The sequence below is a fragment of the Camarhynchus parvulus genome, chromosome 1, assembly GCF_901933205.1.
Source record: "Camarhynchus parvulus chromosome 1, STF_HiC, whole genome shotgun sequence".
Lineage (NCBI taxonomy): Eukaryota > Metazoa > Chordata > Aves > Passeriformes > Thraupidae > Camarhynchus > Camarhynchus parvulus.
In genome coordinates this window covers 24134360-24153741 of record NC_044571.1, presented here as the reverse complement: position 1 = coordinate 24153741, position 19382 = coordinate 24134360, and the positions used below count along the sequence as shown (strand labels likewise).

The 19382-nt window shown below is 37.2% G+C and overlaps 1 protein-coding gene across 4 annotated transcripts in view; it reads right to left on the bottom strand.

Annotated features, from left to right (window-relative positions):
• MYO16 (myosin XVI) overlaps window positions 1–19382 on the bottom strand; it is a 358619-nt gene that overhangs the window by 43728 nt on the left and 295509 nt on the right. For all 4 annotated transcript variants that reach the window (XM_030948473.1, XM_030948456.1, XM_030948465.1 and 1 more), the window contains exons 29-31: window positions 8007–8103; window positions 2301–2547; window positions 220–527 (exon numbers count right to left, since the gene is read on the bottom strand). In XM_030948473.1, the coding sequence (XP_030804333.1) occupies window positions 220–527; window positions 2301–2547; window positions 8007–8103 (652 nt within the window). The remainder of the gene's footprint in view (window positions 1–219; window positions 528–2300; window positions 2548–8006; window positions 8104–19382) is intronic.

Below are 19382 nucleotides of genomic sequence, written 5' to 3'. Positions count from 1 at the left end.
TTTTGATCGTTGTCAAACTGGGCAATTAGAACACATGAGTATTATTTGCTGATTTGGGAACAAATGACAAATTGGCTAATTTTATTTACTGCCACTAAAATATTTCAAGGAAGCAGAACCTCTCAAAGGCATTTGACTGTGTTTAAAAGGATCAAAGTGAGAAGAATAAATCAATAACTCAGAGTAACATTTGCGACTGTCTCTGCCTTTATGTCTAACCTTCATTAGCGGTTTCCTTAGAAGCTGCCGACAAGCAAGCACTAACAGCCTCGTAGGAGGCACTCAGTCGTGTGTTGGGGTCCCTCTTTGGCTTGGGAGGAGGCTGTTTCCTTGGTGATGGCAGGCTATTGCTGTCGTCCATGCTGAAAACAGAGTGCAGGGAGGGGGATCTGATGGATGACCCAGCCGCAGAATGCACCAAGCCATCCACTGCCATGGGGACAGGCACGGAGCTGGAGTGAAAGTGCTTAGAGGTTCGACAGCCGGCAAAGCTGTCCTCAGAGACCTTCCCACCCTTGTCTTCAGCTCTGGAAACACAGAAAAGAGGCCCAGATGCATTATTCAAGCAATAACAATGAACCTGTTCATGCAAATGTAACAACAGCTTTTTGGTAAACAATCTCACAACTCCCCTGCTGCGTCGAGGGGATGTGGGTAGTAATCTTCTGACAAACAAATCCAGATCAAGCTGCTAGCTTCCTTCCATTTCCTGTTTCATGATAAATCAGGACACCGGCCCTTTTTCACACAAATGCAGCCTTGCTTAAGCAGTCTCATATTGTTGACCAGACATTCACTGAATGAATTGTTCACACTTTGATTGCTACACACAATCAAAAGCTGGGTTTTTAATCTGAATGATAATTTCTGGGAAATCCATTTTAATAGAAAGTTACTGAGGCAGCAAATGCTGAGCCTTTACCATTATTTTGTAAAAAGACAACTATAAATTCTATTTAGATAATGCAAATCTTTAAAATATTAGATGGCCTTTTTAACCAGCTACATTGGCTGCTTGAGCAATTCCACCCAGATATCCCTATGTCTTCCAGTTTAAACTTAATTATTAGTTATTACTTTTAATAATAATTTTTATTATTAAGATGTTATGTTTAGTTGTTTCAATTACAATCCAGTTTTTTCCCTTTCTTTTTTTTTTTGCTATTTGAATACATAGTGAGAAATAACCTTCCAGCTGCTTCTGACAAATTGATTTTTAACAAAAATTCTTCTAACATTTTATTCCTCCAAGAATCAAAACATTGAGACCCTTTTAACTTAGAGTAGTAATGTAATAGATAGAAGATGTGTATACTGACATTTTTCAAACAAATCCTCAAGCATTTGTCTTTTTAAATTGTATTTCTGCATGGCAAATCACCAGCAGAGCTGAAATTCATGCACAGGATATAGCCAGCTGCCCATGAAGCAAATGAAATAGCAAAAGATGAAAGCATGGTGCTCAGTGGATAATTTGTTTTCACTGTAATGTTTAATTACAGTCTTTCCTACAAAGGCATTTCCTCCAATATGTAATCACTGGGATATTTGAAGCTAATTAAGCAGATGCACTGCCATTTTTACTTTTATTAAAGTCACTGACAAAAGCAATGATAGCAAAGGGAGCTGTTCTGGATGAAAATTAAGTTCCTATGGAAAAATAAACATTTATATGTCCAGCAAGTTATAGACACATTCTTTCTGTTGACACATACCGATTAACTGCAAATGCTAACTCTGAGATAGAGCTGACTCTCAGCTGTCTAAGAGAGAAATCAGAGACTTAGTGCCTAGAGAATGGCTCTCCAGCATTTACTGGGCTTGTAAAGTAGGTACTCCTGAAAATTCTGACATGAGTTAAAAAAACATCATTTGCCCGCTTTTAAAGAAAAGCATCCTCCTCACAATCAATCTGCTTGTTTCAGTAAGAAATCAGTATTTATTAGTGTGGACTTTACTGAATTTTTCTTTTGCTTGTTTGGTCTGGTGAAGTTAAACTATAATCTATTTATCATAGAATTAGAAGTATTTCTGTAAAAAATAAGTGTCTCAGAGACTTGAATAAGCTCCTCTAACCTCAGTGTCCCTTGAATGGGATATGGTGGTCTCCTTAACTTTCTAGACTTAATTATCTGATACACAGGAAAAAAAATATGACCTAATATTGATTTGGGATGATCATATACTTGAGAATCCTCTCGCAATCCTTCCGTCATTTCTATTGTTTTCTAAGCAGGGAAGGAATTCACAAAAACTGAAGAGACTTATTAATTCTTCACAGCAGGTGTTTCTCATCCTACCTTTTCTGGCCTTCTTCTGGCCTGTTTCTAGCCTCTCCCCTCTCCCTGTGGCAGGCAGCGTTCATCTCGTTGCGGAGCCGGTCATTTTCCCGAGCAATGTCAGAGGCATTCTGGATCACCAAGTTATCATATGTTTTCAATCCCATATCCTCAGCATTCTGCAAGAAGCTTTTGATTGAGGTGACCTCTTGCTGTTTGATGCTCATCTTCTGTAGCAAGCGCTGGCGAGCTAGAAATCCTCTTACAACTACCATAGTGGAAGGAGAAAATATGGACCAGTGAAAGGCAACTAATTGCAGAATTGACTTAATATCACTGTGTGTTCTGCTAAAACATGAGCAAGCCAAGTTCAGTCAATATCTTATACAAATTAGGAAAGAAATCTGGTGGCATATAAATAACATAGTAAAACTCTTAGTGGAGTAAAACTAAGACTACTCTTAGTGGAGTAAAACTCATAGTGGAACTCTGTTTTGTACTGCCAGTGCTTAAAACAATGTAGTGACAGTAAATTATTAAATTTGAGCTATCAGAACTCAAAATGTTTATTTTCAGGGAATGCTATTTTTTATTACATTACAACACAGATGTAATAAAATGTATGCATCTTACATATGCACAATGTAAGATGTATACATAGATGTGTACTATAGATTGTGAAAGCATACATTTACGCTGCAAAGGTCAAAAGATTGTTTCAAAATAAAAGCCTGGATGAATTAATTGCAGTGAATGCAGTAGGAATTAAATTATTGCTGTTGTTCTGCTTTAAAAAATGCTGTAAGTAAGTGTTTCAATGTACTTAATACCCCAACAAAACCATACCAAATACAAGGGTTTTTTTTGTTTGACTTAAAGACCTTTCACTGCTCATTTCCTTTCAGCTAAAACAATTAGATTAATTTAATGCAAATTTCTCAAATGTACCTGTCACATTATATCTGCATTTTTCAGTTAAAAGTTTTCATCTACATTGCATCAGCTTCATTTATCTATTAGACTTTTTCTTCACACTCTTTGTCAGCTTTATGCTGGGAAGAGATTTTAGTGCATCTCCTATAATAGCTTTTTCTATCACTTTGCTATATAAGTACATTCATTACAAAAAAAACTACCCAAATATCACTCAGTATCCTAGTATTTCTGGAGTACAGTTGATCAGAAACAAAGGGCACAGGGGCCTCTGTGGCCATAATAAATTGGGCACCATTTTAATCCCAGTGCCTGCAACAGGTGGTGTCATTATTCTTTGAACCTATGTTTTGGCTTAGAAGGCAGAAAGATGCTGACTGAAAGTACTGTGTTTGTGTGGTTTTTGTTGTTGTTGTTGTTTGGGGGGTTTTTGTTTGTTTGTTTGTTTGTTTTTAAGTTCCACAAGATCATGTTTCCTTCCAGATGTAGAACCACGTTATGTATCCCATAGGGAAGAACCTGTTTTAAAATTATTTGCTGTTGCCTAAAATACTCTTGGTTTTCATCAATTTATACGTATCAAAACCAAGCCAAGCTTCATCACTGCTTCTTATGGTTACTCTCTTTCTGGTCAATTGAAAGTTTTTCATCAGTGAAGTTAGCAGACAATAGCCTGGGTAAGATGTTGTTTGAGTTTGGGGGTAGATGCCGAGAGAGTTGATTGCAGGATAAAAAAGTTTAAATGCGCTAGGTATTTACAACAACACAGTTGAATTTCAGATATAGGATTACTGCAAAACAACATTAAATGATGAAGAGTCAAGCTGAAATAATCTAAAGGGAAAATGTCAACAGAGAAAAATACAATTAATCTTCTATGATTATAAAATGTTGTTGCATAAAATAAACAGCTAAAGCATAGGGTAATGTAAGATACTTTTATCATCTTCTAGTGCCTTGTTTAAACACTAAAAAAAAGATTTCTTTTATAAAGATGCTCAGTGCCCAGATGACAAGATGTAAGAAAGGCTAATATTAATAATAATAATGATAATGTAATACTGCTTCTATCCAAAATTCACTGGGTTTGAAAACCTTCAAATGCAGATAACCTGAAATAATTTCTAATAATAATTTACGATATAAAGCTTTGAAGGTTTATACTTTTATAATCACAACCAATCAATGCCTTTAATTACATTCCATAAAATTTGACTTCTTAAAACGCTGAAACATTAATTCACATACCCAATTTACTTGAAAAGGAAATTAATAGTACAGCTATTGTTGACAATTTTATGAGAGTATTCATAATAAAGATGTTACTGAGTCTGAATCTAAGGGTTACTGTTGCAAAAAAGAGTGTATACATGCATAGAACATTATCACAGTTCACTGCTCGTGAATATAAAAATTTTGAAAGAGCGTAATAATAAAAAAAATGCTTTTTCTTGAAATATTCTCTTTAAGCCTATCCTCTGCAGAGGAAATATAAGCATCAAATCTTAGGTGACTTTGGAAAAAAATCTGTATTTTAAAATAACATTTTTACAAGGGTCTGTATGTGCTTTTAACTTGAGAAAAAAATCAAACAAAAAAAAAGATTGTTAACACCACCAAGGTTGGTTAAAATGAAGAAATTAAGAGATCAGGTCTGTGACAGGATTGTTAGCAGGCATGAATGAGCAGCATAGAGTAGCCTGCTAGAATGGTCCAGTAAAATGAGATCCAGTAGAGCTAATTGTAACATTTAGAGTCTGTACAGCTACTCTGAATTATGCACTTTCACCAAAATGAAGAGGAAACATTCAACAAAGCTTTATTAGGAAGGTTGGCAGATAGACATCCCTCTTTTGCACACTTTTTCATTAACTGAGTAGTTCAGGTTCTTCATTAAATGATACACATTTCTCCACACTTCCTTCTCTATGAGAACATTTGAAAGATTTTGGTTTTGGTTTTTAATCTAAAAAAATGCTGTGAAATGAAACTCTCAGATCCTAGAATTTTACTGCTCAGTTTCATCTACTACTGTTGGGTACTGGGTAGTATGATTGCCTTGTGAATTTGCTCCTCATTTATGTAGATCTAAAATAATTCTCATTATGCAAATTAAAATAATTGAGGTTAGCACCCACAGGGCAGAAAAATATCTAGTATTTTAGAGTTCATCTAAGGATGAGGATTGGAATAGCTAAAATTCCAGTAGACCATGGATCTGGGTTATGTGAGGAATTTATTAACCATTGTGTATACAATGTATTCAAGTGAATTCCTCATCTACATGAACTCTGATGGAAGAACTTTCAGCATGATTGCACTTCCTATGGGTACAAACAATTTTCACAGTGATTCAGGTCAAAATGCATCATATGTAGCTCTCATACCTGAAGAAAAAAATATGACAAAGTCTCTAAACTCACAGATATATTTTTAAGTAAAAGTGTTTCTACACATGCTTTCACTGTTGTTTGACCCCTTTCTTTTCTTAAGATAAGTTTCAGGATACCAGGAAGGACTTGTATGGTTTGCTTTGTTTTGGGTTTTTTCCCCCAAACCTAGAAGAAGGGATTGCTAGTTAGACTTGAAGTAAAAAGAATTGATAGGATTTTTGAGCAAGACCTGCTTCCCCTTAAATCTAAGCTCTTATCTAAGTATATGATGTCACATTTAAAGCCTGATACAGAAATTAGAATCATAGAATCAGAATATTCTGAATTGGAAGGCATCCACAAAGTGTCTTTGGATCATCAAAATCCAACTCTTGGCCCTGCATAGGACGCCCCGAGTGTCACACCCTGTGCCTGAGAGCATTGTCCAAACAGTTCCTGAGCTCTGCCAGGCTTGGTGCTGTGGCCACTTCCCTGGGGAGCCTGTTCCAGTGCCCAACAGGCCTCAAAATTTCATGATGATCCCTTGGGTCCTGTCACTGGTCACCAGTGAGCAGAGATCAGTGTCTGTCCTCTACTCCTCCTCATGAGAAAGGTGTAGGCTGCTGTGAGGTCTTCCCTCAGTCTCCCCTTCTCAGACTAAGCAGCCCAAGCGACTTCAGCAGCTTCTTGTACAGATTCTCCTCAGGGCCTTTCACCATTTTCATAGCCCTCCCTTGGATGTTTTTAAACAGATTTATTTTTTGTTATATTGTGACTATTGACTAGTTTGGCCACTATTCAATATGTTTTCAGGAGACATATATCTTCCAAAGTCCCCTGCATGTAAAGGGTGAGGGGACAGAAGTGCATTGGGACTGACTTATTACTCACTAAGCATCATTATGTCAGTGTAAAGTATATGGGTATCAATTTTAGGATAAGATAAGAACAATGTATGGGTACTCTATTCTATTCCAAATCTGCCAGAGCTCTTTGGCATGCTAATTCTTCAAGTTTACAATTGGACCTTTTTGCAAAAGGCAGCTTCTTTCATGAGCTAATGACAGGATGTCGATGTCTGACTACTGCTCACTCATCCAAGTTCCTGATTTTCTCAGGCTTCCCAGATCATAAAAAGCATGCAGATGAGCCATAGCTTTAAACACACCTTTGGCAGAAATGACTTTTCAAGTGACCCTAATTAAGGAGGATAGAAGCAAAACCAAGAAAAATATTTTATAAGGAGTCAAGAAGCCCTAATATCTTCATTCTTCAGGCAGGCTTTGGTGATCTGTTCTCTTACTTCTGCAAAACATGGACATATCTGAGGAGGTCTTAAATGTTGGTGTAGGGTTATATTGAAGCATTCTGTTTGCAAATTGGATTCTGAAAGTAAATATTTCCTTTCTAAGTCATCATAACAAGGGAAAGAGGATAAACTGTTATTGCTTTTTGGAATGCATAAATGCAATAGAGTAATTTGCAGCAAAAAATCACGCCCAAGTTATAAACTCAGCTGAAGTATGGTGTCTGTTACCTGTCATTCTCTGTGTTCATTTCTGAACTGTTACCATTTGGATTTCACTTGCTTCAGGTTTTCTCTTGACTTCCTCTTGTTTATTACATGCTTACAGTGGGGAACAGATAATTAAAATGAAAGGGGTCTGTATTTCTTAAGTCTGCAATATTGTGTGTCTGACAATAAAAAAGATAAGATTTTGTAATTTTAATTTCCTTTAAATAGGTGAAAATGGGAATTGTTGCAGACATCAGCCAATTAGGTAAATAATGAAGGGTGTGAAGGAAGATTCTTCAAACAAAGCAATATTCATATTTTCAGCAGTTATTTGAGACTGATAGAAAATGGAGCATAAGTAACAGGAAATCAGGAGGCAGTGGATAACACCTCTTTTAAAAATATGTCAAAAAGTGCAGTGACCTTAGGAAAAATGCAGGTGTAAAATGGGGAAAAATAAACATAAAATATAAAAACATAAAAAACTAGCAGTCAAAAAAGAAATTAGCAAGAAAAGGGGAAAAATAAGGACAACTAAACACGCTCACTTATTAGCTTTGTTTTTAGTGTTGATATATTTGAAACTATTCCAATTTTGTATCACTGTTACCATATTTTATATGAAAAAGAAAGTAAAGGTGATATTGATGCCTTGAAAAATCACTGAACTTACTCTAAAAAGAAAATATTCAAGTTCCTCTAAGTTTTAATTACATTCAATACTGTCTTAAAATTATGTTTGACCGAGAGAAAGTGCAATGCTATTATCTCAAAAATCTGTGTATATCTGTAAGGAAATGTATAAAATACAGCAACTATTCAAGGTGGAGAAAATCTCTTTGCTATGCAATATTCTGCTCCATGTACAAAGCAACAGCTCAGGAATACTTGTTCTGTAATTGTTACCTTTTTGGCAGGTTATAATTTTCTTCTGAAGCTGAAGGCACAAATCGTTGAGATGGTCAGCTTGCCAGTACTTAAGAAACACTTTTCGAACTCCTATCTAGAATACAAACAGCAGAGAAATCATCAACAAATAAGGCCAAAACAATGACAGGTAAATAGAGATTGCATGTTAACAATCCAGCAAAGGGTTGAAATAATATCTGCAATTTAGGAACAGTACAATGCCAATTCTGTAACAGAAATGCAGTTATCACTTGGTTGAACAAAAGATGTATTTGTAAAGGATGAACAAGCTGTCAGACAGATAGTTCCACTTCAGTTCCAAAAATATCCAGAACAAATAATGCAATCTTCAAGTCAAATACAAGTTGGGGAAAAAGCATTCTGAATCTAATACGTCAGACAACATAATAGAAAATAAGTTTTAGGTCTTATAAAGCAGAAGGGTGTGTGCATGGGGAAAGGTGACAAGACAAACCCATGTAGAACAGAAAATGGTGAGATAGCTGCCATCTGTGGAACAGGAAGAACCTAACTGAAGTTGGAGGATGGGAGAAACCCATTGTCATTAGTGACAATGACTCCTAATATCCAGTAAAGTTATGAATCCTAGTTCCCAGCCTTGCTTACTGAAGCTGTGCTTTGGGTCTCCTTTCAGGATCAAAGTCAGAGACAGAGGGGCTGATCTGTGAGAAATAATCTCCTAAGTATTGATTCTGGTGTTGTGTAGTATTTTGGTTTAATCATCTAGTTCTTGAAGTAACAATCATTAGATGTTCTCACTCCTCTAGAGGCAAGTTTATCTAGTTAGACCAAAAGAAAACAACTTTCTTTTGATACCTTCTGAACAAGCCGGAACAGTCCTATAAAATTCTTTGTATCATCTTCAAAAGCATTCCTTTCTAATAGACTTTAAAAACCACACACAACCTAGCAACTCTAAAACCGGCAAGTAGCTGGAAAAAACCCCAATCAATAAACCAATCATTTTTCTCAGGAATTTTGCAGAAGTAACTTTCTTGACTTCATAAAAATAAAAGGAGCAGTGCCAGAAAACTGTGCTACCCTCAAAGATTCTAGCTTTTGCCTAACTATTAATTTTTTTATGGCTAATAGGCACACTGATTAATTCATACAAGTCTGGCTAAAATTGCAGGAATTAATTCCAACTCTTGTTTGTCTCCAGATTACAATCTCACTCTCTTCTTACTGAACCATCCTGTACCACTGGTGTTTTTTACTTTAGATCTGGGAGACAGGTATCTGGAGGGTTAATTGCACACCCTTCAAAATTGTTTTCAATCCAAACACTGTTAGATATACATCCTTGTAGGGTTGGATGACAGAAAGCCAGGATATATATTTCACGGCTTAACTCCATTAACTAAATTCAGAAATTATTTGTCCCTTGGCTTCACCTCTCTCCACTGTAGACAGCAACTAATTTGAATCAAATGTTTTAAAAATTCTGTAATCCTGAAGTTTGAGCTAACAATCATGGTGCAGTTGTTAGTCTTTTAATAAAAATCATATACACTCAAATGGGAAAACAAGAATGCTTTCTATTTTTTTTCCCATTAGTCTCTCTTTTGTCTATAAAATAGTCCCTTTTGAATTATCACAAAGTGTGAGGAAGTAGGTGACAAAAATGACGTGTTACTTGTCTCACCATTATAGAAAGTCAGAAATAGGGAAGAAGCTCTCTTGTGTGGTGGTTAATCTGAGGCAATCTCCCTGATATCCAATTGTGCACTCACGCACTGCTCTTAGGGCCACATTCTCATCTTCATTTTCCTGACTAATGACTTCCAACAAATTTTTTTTACATTTCTTCCTCAGCTTCCAAAATTCTCTATTCACCTGGTTATCTTAACCTTTTGCTCATTGAACAGGTTTTTCCCCACCCATCTTGTCAAACCACATTCTGAACCTGCATTATCACTACTTTTGGCTACTATTATCTTCATAGTCTTGCTTACATTGTCTTGAATACAGAATTCTCTGTAAAAAAATAACTGAATTATTATTCATATAGTTAACTGTAATTAAATTATTGTGTGGTTACTGTAATTACCATTCCATCTGAGCAGCTCTCAGACAAGGCCTGAGCACAAATACTTAATAAAATTATATTCCTCCACTCTGATTAAATTTTCTCTTTATACTCCACCTTTCCTTTCCACAAAGCCTCTACATCACACATTTTTTTTTGTCCTGTATCAGGCCTATGCCAAACCATCCAATTTTTCCTTATTTCTGTCCTTTGTCCTTAATTACTCAGAGTTCTAGCTTCTCCCCTTACTAGAGCTATACTGATACTCTGACAGTAGAAAAGGGAATGAAAAGTTACACTTTCAAACCTTAAAAAAGCTCTTATTAAGAGCTTAATAAGCTTTAAAAAGCTCTAGTAGTGCCCATGGCAAAATTAACAAACCCATTCTCAATTAGTCTCATTATTGACACACTGGTTGGTCACATTTAGGTTATATTTCAAAAGTGCAACTTAACTAAATGACTTGCAATTTATTGTGCAGTATGCAGTCACAAAATCACAGTCAAGACAATTGCTGAAGCTTATGTTAGTTTAGTTGCAAGTGGCTGACACTGCAGTCACAAAGCTATCTAGGGGACATGCAAAGCCTTATTGCTCTTTCCTTTCATCCTACACCCTAGGAACAATATAAATGGAGTTACTGTGGCATCACTTATGCTATGAACTTCATTAGTAGGAGCCTGCTACAATTTTTAAATGAATGAAGAAATACAAAACATCAATACAAATTCATTTTTACATTCAGATAAAAGCTATTTATAGATTTTTACATCATATGACAGGTCTACAGAGAGCAGAGCTCTAGACAGAAGCATGTATAGCAGAAACTACTATTACATGTTTGATTCTGTTAGTACAGATAGAAATCTCTGTTGCTTAGTCTTTGAATTAAATCTGAGAACCTCTAAGGCTGACCAAGAGAACAAGATAGTCTCACTGCCCTTTTTATAGTTCTGGTGTTCAGTGAAAGCAATAATGCTGAAAAGTGTTGGAATTTCACATGTCACATATCAAAACAGCTTTTGAGGTCACCACCTGTCTTCATTCTGGTCTCTTCTTTAATGACAAAATGTTTCCTGCTTGCCTAGGGGAAAAATGGTTCAAATGTTCTTCCACTAAAACACTCACTTTTCAATATTTTTTCTGGACTACAAAGTGCTCTCATCTGAGCCTGAAATTTTAATGTCATTCAGACTCCTGTAAAAGTAAACCATCTGTGAATTACAGTCATAGTTATTTTAATTAGGAAAGCATTAGGGTTTAAAATGTTGTTTTTCAAAATGATACATTTTTTAAAGACTAGGTAAAATTGTTGTTGATGACTACCAAAGCTTCAATTGCTGCTATGGGCCAGCTGGGTTTTGTGGTTTTTTTTTTTTTTTTTTTGGAGGAAGCTGTTCTTTCTCTTCCTTCTTATTTTTATTTATTTTTTTAAGTATTTTTTTTTAATTTCTTATTTTTTAATTTTATAGAAAAGGTGTAGGATGTAGAAGTACAGACATTCAAAACTATGGAATGGATGCTGAGATCGTGTGTAGGTGGCATGGAGGCAGTATTAGCTCATACTTAATAGGTGTCAAGGGAATCTGTAAAGCTGTTCTTTAGTTTAAAAAAGGCAATTTGTGGGAGTGCTGTGTGTTTCTGGCAGTACTTTCAAAATAGCTACCTACAAAAGACAGAGAACTATAGTCTAATGATATTTTACACAATGACACACATTTTCACAGAGCATTAATGAAATTTAGAAAAAAGCCTTAATACTATTGTAAAATGTGTCCTCTTGCAGTGTACATGTCTACAAAGATATTATTATGACAAACACAGGGCACTGATTTTAAAGGACTGAGATTTTATTTTTAAAGGTTTACTCTCTCTGCTTTGCTTTGTACATTTTAATAGTCCTTCTTCATAAACTAGTAACAATGCACTGTGCTGCATACTGAATAAACCTATATTTTAGCATACTTTATTTATGGCCTTAATATAAAGTATGTGAGTAGTCTGGTATTCAAGCAAGCGACATCAAGCATTTATATACATTCTTGTCAGGAGCTGGAGTTTAGGGAGAAAAACTGTCATTCAGGTCTCTGGGAAAGGGCAGAATAATGGTCATTCCTTTTCCTTAAACTGTACAAACCTCACAGCTCCTCATACCTGTGAGGCAACATGAAGAACTGCCTTACAGAAAAAGGAAAGGAAGTGATTAGGATATGTAACATGCAAGAAAGACTCAGTAGGGGAAACCCTACCCCAGTTTTATCTCATGGGATCTTGGTATTTACCAGACCTATCATTCTTGTTTTCAGAATTCTAGAAACTGACACAGCACCAAAATGTAGTGGTACATCCTCCTCCACACCTCCTCCCCAGGTCTGCTCTATGATCTCACTCCTAACCTGAGCCAAACCACTCATTCACAACTCAGAAGAAATGATAGGAAAGGGTCTCTTGGCATGAATGAGAAATACAGGATACAGGCGACAGGGAGAGCAGTGGCACAGAGAGGAAACCCTAAGGCAGGAGACTGGAAAACGAATCACAGACAAATAAGGGATGAAGAGTGGGACCAAATATGAAGCAAAGTATCTAGAAAAGTGTCAAAAAGTAGAGGAAGACATGGAATCCAGATCTGAGATTCAAAAGATAACATAAAGAAACTTGAGTTAGCAAAAACTAGTAATGCTAAGAAAGACTCGAAAGATGGATAAACAAAGGGAGGAATATATTCTCCAGGGAAAAAATATTTTTCCTAGAAATATGAACTAAAAATAGAGCTTTGTGTTAAAAGAGTTAGAGCGTGAGCATTTTGAGCTCGAAGTCAACCATCTGTCCTATTCTCTGGCTGAAGGGAATCATGAGTTTGTCTAGTGTGGCACAAAGTCACTGAGTATATTTGTGGGCAGTGTCTGGCCCAGGCCAGCCTTTTGGTAATATTGGTGAGGTAGAAAGTCACTCTCTGGTGGTTTCTGCAACTAGCAAATTATTTCCCATATATAATGGAGTGACAAGATGAAACAAAAATATAATAGGACAATATCATTTTACTGATATAATCCAAAGTATGAGGGAAAAATGCTTGTGTTTAATAATTTCTGTTAGTATGACCCCACACCCTCCCCCCTCCACCCGCCACTCCCAGATTTTTGTTTTTTAATTGCCTAAAAGAAAATTGACTTTTAAGGTAAGATATTCAAAACAAACAGGAAACTGACTTAAAATTAGTAAATAACAAATGAATGAACTGTCATAGAATTTATGAAGCCTAAAGTTTTCCTACTTGAGGGAAATAAAAAAGTTAAGAATCTCCTATATATTAGATTGGTTGCGAAGTACTCCAGTACTTCAGCATATCAGGTACAAAGCAATTAGTGTAGCATGACCACTTTAATTTTAAGCCAAAATAAACAATTCTGTTTAAAAAAAAATTTAAAACTAAGTATGAAATTTACATATGTATGATTTCATACACTTCTGCTCATTCCTCTGATTTAATCATATGCCACTTATGTTCTACATTCTGCTATTTAATCATAAATATATATTTTTCCCAAAAAGGATCACAGTATGCTAATATTATATGCTGGTACATTGAAATTTAAAAATACTTAAGGACAGCTCTATCAAATCCAATAAATGAAAAATCCATAGAATAGTAATAAAATATGATTTTTGCTTTGACTAGTAAGAACTGTGGATCAGACTTTGTTTTTCCTTTTCAGTTCTAGAAGTGTTAGAAGAATTTAAAATCCCTAAATGGACTTCTGGGATTTCTCTACATTGAGGACTTATTCTCTGTTTTAACACTCATTACTGCAAGTTTGATAATACAGCTCCTCACTGGCAAAGATAATTTCTCCACAGACACTGCTGGCTCCTGAAACAGCTTCAGCAACGTTTGTAGTTGTGAAAGTGCGAACTGGCACTACCACAGCATCTATCTCAAGCAGTTACCTCATTTGGAGCTTCATTAAAACATTCCAACCGGCTCTCCTATACTGCTTATTTCATACGTGGGGAGCCTTTGGATCATCCCATCAGAAACTTAAGATTTAGTCTTTGAAAAATCAGTGATCTCAAAGCTACTGATAAGAAGGAATCGTTGTGGGTTAGAGGAAGCAGGCTAAATATTGGAAAGATAAACTAAGACAAAGCTTTTATTAGAAGTTTTTAAGGATTGCTATTTTTTAACCAGATAAGCATTTCTAGCAGTCAAAGGCTAAAATATTCAGTTTCAGTGAAGTCTGACCTTTGCAGTGCTTGTATTTAACAGATGCACTTTATAGTAAAAGCAAATTAAATGGATATTTTATTTTTCTTCTGGTATGGTACTAGTATGCATTTCAGCAAGCTCCATCTGAAGTAACTCAGAAGGGTTAATTGCAGACTACTGATCTTAGATAAACAAAATGTAGAGTTACAAGTTTTGATGAGAAAGCTCAGTAAGCTATGAGCTAACAGCTAACTCTTTTTTATTGAATTTATATTTGCAAGCTTAACAGTGTGAGGAATTGTAATCCAAACAAATGAAAGTTTCCTTATGTCAGTTAAAAGAGCCAAGGACTGTTTGTGCCCATACTTCTCCCAAAGCATGATAATGTTTGCAAATTAAGTCATGCCATTGAGATGGTAGGTTTTGCTTAGTTAATGCATCACTGTATTACAATAAATGAACACAGCACTGAAAATGGGGATTTCCTAATATAAAGACCTTAACATATTCTGGGGGACAGGAGATTCTGCTGCTTTACATGGACCAGCTAGTACTTCTTCTCAATTTAACTCCAAAGTTACTAAATACCACCTCACTGACTTCTCCAGGGGCTAAACAAGTCTATTACTTTCTCTCTGTCTGGAGTAGAAATGGTTTGTTTTGATTTAGCAATCTAATTTTTTCTTACACCAGATGTGCTTAAAAGTCACAGCAAGTAGCTAAGCTTGTAGTGATCAAGTATATATTTAAGCTGAAAGAATACCTTATCAAGACTGCACACAGAATCAAGATGCAAAAATTGCCTTTCATTAGTAGCTCTGCACTTTCATAATTCCAGTACTCAACTTAAGTGCATGACTGAAACTGCATGGTATGTCAGCTCCAATGAAACCACTATTTTATTGTCCTAGTTGAGTTATCTCCCGCTCAGTTTACCCAAGGAACAGCAACATTTCATAAAGCTATCAACACTTCCGTCCCTACGTGACAAAAGACAAGTCAGCAGGGAAGACCAGCCTGGCTGAATAGGGAGCTTTCACTGGAACTCAGGGGAAAAAAGAGAGTTTACAACCTTTGGAAGAAGGGCCAGGTAACTTAGGAAGACTACAAGGATGTCACTATGTCATGTAGAAAAAAGGTTTAGAAAGGCAAAAACTCAGCTGGAACTCAATCTGGCCACATTGGGAAAGATAATAAAAAATGTTTCTATAAATACATTAACAAAGAAAACGGGCCCAAGGAAAATCTCCATCCTTTTTTGGATGCAAAGAGGAAAAGGCAGAGGTATTTAATGCCTTCCTTACCTCAGTCTTCAGCAGAAACACTAGGTATTTTCAAGGCAACCAGCCTCCTGAGCTGGAAGACAGAGCCAGGAAACAGAACAGACTCCTTGTAACCCAAGAAAAAGTAGTTAGTGACCTATTGTCCCACTCAGACTCTCAGAGGGCACTGGATGGGGTCCATCTGGGGGTACTGAAGGAGCTGGTGGAAAAGTTTACTAAAGTGTTCTCCATTATTTATCATCAGTCCTGGCTAAACAGAGAGGTCCAGACAATGGGAGCTTGGCCAGTGTGATGCCCATCTGCAAGAAGGGCCTCAAGGATGATTTGGGAAACTAGAGGCCTGTCAGCCTGACCTCAGTGCCAGGGAAGATTATGGAACTGATCATCTTGAGTGTCACCATGCAGCACTCAAAGGACAATCAGGAGATCAGCAGCCAGCAAGGATTTAGAAAAGGCAGGTCCTGCCTGACCAACTTGATCTCCTTTCATGACCAGGTGACCTGTCTAGTGGACGAGGGAAATGCTGTTTGTCTACCTGGACTTCAGTAAAACCTTTGATACTGTCTCCCACAACATTGTCTCCTGGAAAAGCTGTCAGATCATGGCTTGGACAGGTGCACTTTCGTTGGGTTAAAAACTGGCTGGATGTCTGGGTCCAAAGTGTGGTGGTGAATGTGGCTGGTTCCATATCCAGTTGTTGGCCAGTCACTAGTGTGGCTCCCCAAGGCTCAGTATTGAGACCAGTCCTGTTTAACATCTTTATCAATGGTTTGGACTGAGTTACCCCCAGTAAGTTTGCAGACAACATCAAGGTGGATTGGAGTGTTGATCTACTAGGAGGATGGAAGGCTCCGCAGAGGGATCTGGACAAGCTGGATCAATGGGCCAAGACCAATGGTACGACATTCAATAAAGCCAAATGTCAGGGACACTTTGCCCACAACAACCCCAGACAGCCTTTCAGGCTTGGGTCAGAATGGCTGGAAAGCAGCCCAGCAGAAAAGGGCTGGGGGTGCTGGTTGACAGCTGGCTGAACATGAGCCAGCAGTGCACAGATGGCCAGGAAGGCCAATGGCAGCCTGGCCTGTATGAACAATAGTGTGGCCAGCAAGGCCAGGGAAGTGATCATCTCCCTGTACTCAGCACTGGTGAAGCCACACCTCGAATTCTGTGTCCAGTTCTGGGACCCTGACTCCAACAGAGAAATTGAGGTTCTGGAGCATGTCCAGAGAAGGGCAATGGAGCTGGCAAAAGACATGGAGTGCTCCTGTGAGGAGCAGATGAGGGAGTTTTCATTGTTTAGCTTGGAAAAAAGGAGGCTCAGGGAGGACCTTATCACCCTACAGCTACAAGAAAGGGGGTTGTAGGAAGGTGGGGTTCTGCCTCTCCCCCAGACAACTGTGACAGGACAAGATGAAATGGCCTCAAGCTGTGCCAGACAAGGTTCAGATTACATATTAGGAAGAGTTTTTTCACTGTAAGGGTGATGAAGTATTGGAACAGGTTGCTTAGGGAGATGTTGAGGTCACCATCCCTGGCAGTGCTCAAGGAACAATTTCACATGCCACTTAGTGCTATGGTGGTGGTGTTCAGTCAAAGGTTGAACTCAGTGATCCTGGAGATCCTTTCCAGCCCTAATTATTCTGTGATAATAAATACTTGCTTCTAACACGTAAGATGGTGAAGCAAGCACAAGACATTGATCAACTAATAGTGTTTGCTCTTATGCTCTGCTGAATTGGACCCTAGTATTGGATCTTCTGCACTTTTTGTCTACTTGAAAACAGACTGCAGTATTTACGAGAGGAGAAAGAACATGTTCTGTGAGTAGGGTCTGAGCTTTGTTGCTTTGTGTGTTAATAAAATGCTCTTCAAACACAGCTTATGTAAGAAGGAACAGAGAAATTGTGAGGCAGGAAATAAATACAAAGATACCATGTTCTTTACTCATTTTCAGGGATCTTAATTTAGAACACTTTTCCCTCCCCCAGGTTAATATCACCTTTCTCAAAATGGGATGGTGAGGTACATTATCAGAAGAAAGCTTAAAGTATCATCCAGATTCACTCAGCTAAAAAGTTCAGATCTTTATTTTTCCCCTCTGCTTTTGAGCCTATTGGCAACTTCATCTACTGATGATGACATATGAGGTGGAGTTTGATTTCAGATCTGTGTTGCTTTCTCCTAAATACTGTCATCCTTGATGAGGGTATTTTAGTTATCTTTTTCGTTCATTTTTTTACCTGAATTTGCAACAGCTCTTCAGGGAAGTGCATGTAACATTTTGGGGAAGTCAATTTTTGATTTATTCATGAACTCCTGCAACAAATAGATTTTCAGTTCCAGCAGTGACTCATTTGAAGTAGTTACTGCTGGCAACAGTGGCTGAATAAACTATATGTGTAACCCCCTGCTTTTTGGATGATTTTTAGTAATGCACTACAGATGACTCCTTTCTTCTGACTTTGCTGCCTGACATCATCCTTGCTTCCTAATTCCTTTTTTTCATTCCTTTCCTCCTCTCTTTTTCTACCTTTTAAATATTTTCCTTTTTTCAGAGTCCTCTACTGTAAAAGCATAGAGGAGAGTACCCATGACAAATGCAGATTGTGTAAGCTTCTTCATTTAGATTGTTATTTAAAGTTCAGCTTTCATGATTAGTCAAATGAATCAAAAAGATAATTGAGAGAGATTATGTGACACAGACATTAGTCACTACTGCTGATAGTTGGGTATGGGATTTTGTATCACCTATACAAAATAGGTTGGTACCAAGCTGTTATTCATTGGACATTTAAGAAACTTGACTTGGAGTGAATTTTCTTTTTAAACTTTCTTCTACACTTTTCATCTTTCCCTTTGTTTTTATACCTCTCTGTGCCTTGAAAAAGGTGTATGGAGAAGGTCACTCATTTTTTCAAACCTCGTTCCTTGCAGCTTAGTCTGTTGCCATGTGCTTCTTAGAAACTGAGTGACAATGGTATAACTCTCACCCCCAAACTCTCCTATTCCATTTAGCTTATCAGTGTCTCTGAAGAGTTTTGTGCCTTTCTGGTCTGAGTGATAATGCATTATGCACTGCTGTAGTTTTGCACACCTGACTTCTCCTGGAGTTAATGAGATTCTGGAGTTCTGGATTCAGAACTTCTAAAATCTGTTTGAGATCACAAGCTTCAGTCCTCTGCATGATGGAAGGTTTCTGTTTTGTGATTTCCTTTTAAAAGTTTTGTCTTCCTAGGTTTCAGTCTTGTTAAAAAATGCCTATCACTACAGAATCACTAATCTTGAGCTCTAGGCTTTCACTGATGACCAACTGCTTTTTTCCTGTGCTGTAACAATGGTTCTTCTCCAGGGAAATAAACTTGATAGGCATCCTGCTCTGTGTTTCTTGACTGTAGCACACTGCAATTACTGTTGCAGCTTTTGTCCAATGTCAAGCTTGTAACCCCACATAAGTTCTAAAAATGAGGGGTTTTCTCATCTCCAGGTACTTGTAAGGGAAGGTACAGTTTCTAGTTGTTAATGATTGGGGTTTTTTTAATAGGAAACCTTGTGGCAATGATGCAGAACATCAGAGCAAACTTACAAAACCTGGGTAGGAAAATCAAGTCTAGTTTAATATTGTTATCTTTTCCAGTTTTTTGGTCTTTTCTACTGAGGGAGAGGGGGGCTCTATGTGCCCTCTTCTTTGCTTGGTGACTAAACTGAGGCTTTAAACAGTATTTTGAATAAAGAAAAATTTTCTTATATGTCTGAGTGCAGGTGATCATGCATGAATGCTCCCAGCCTAGTGGGGTCATATTTTTGTTCCTGTTGATACTAAGGGATCT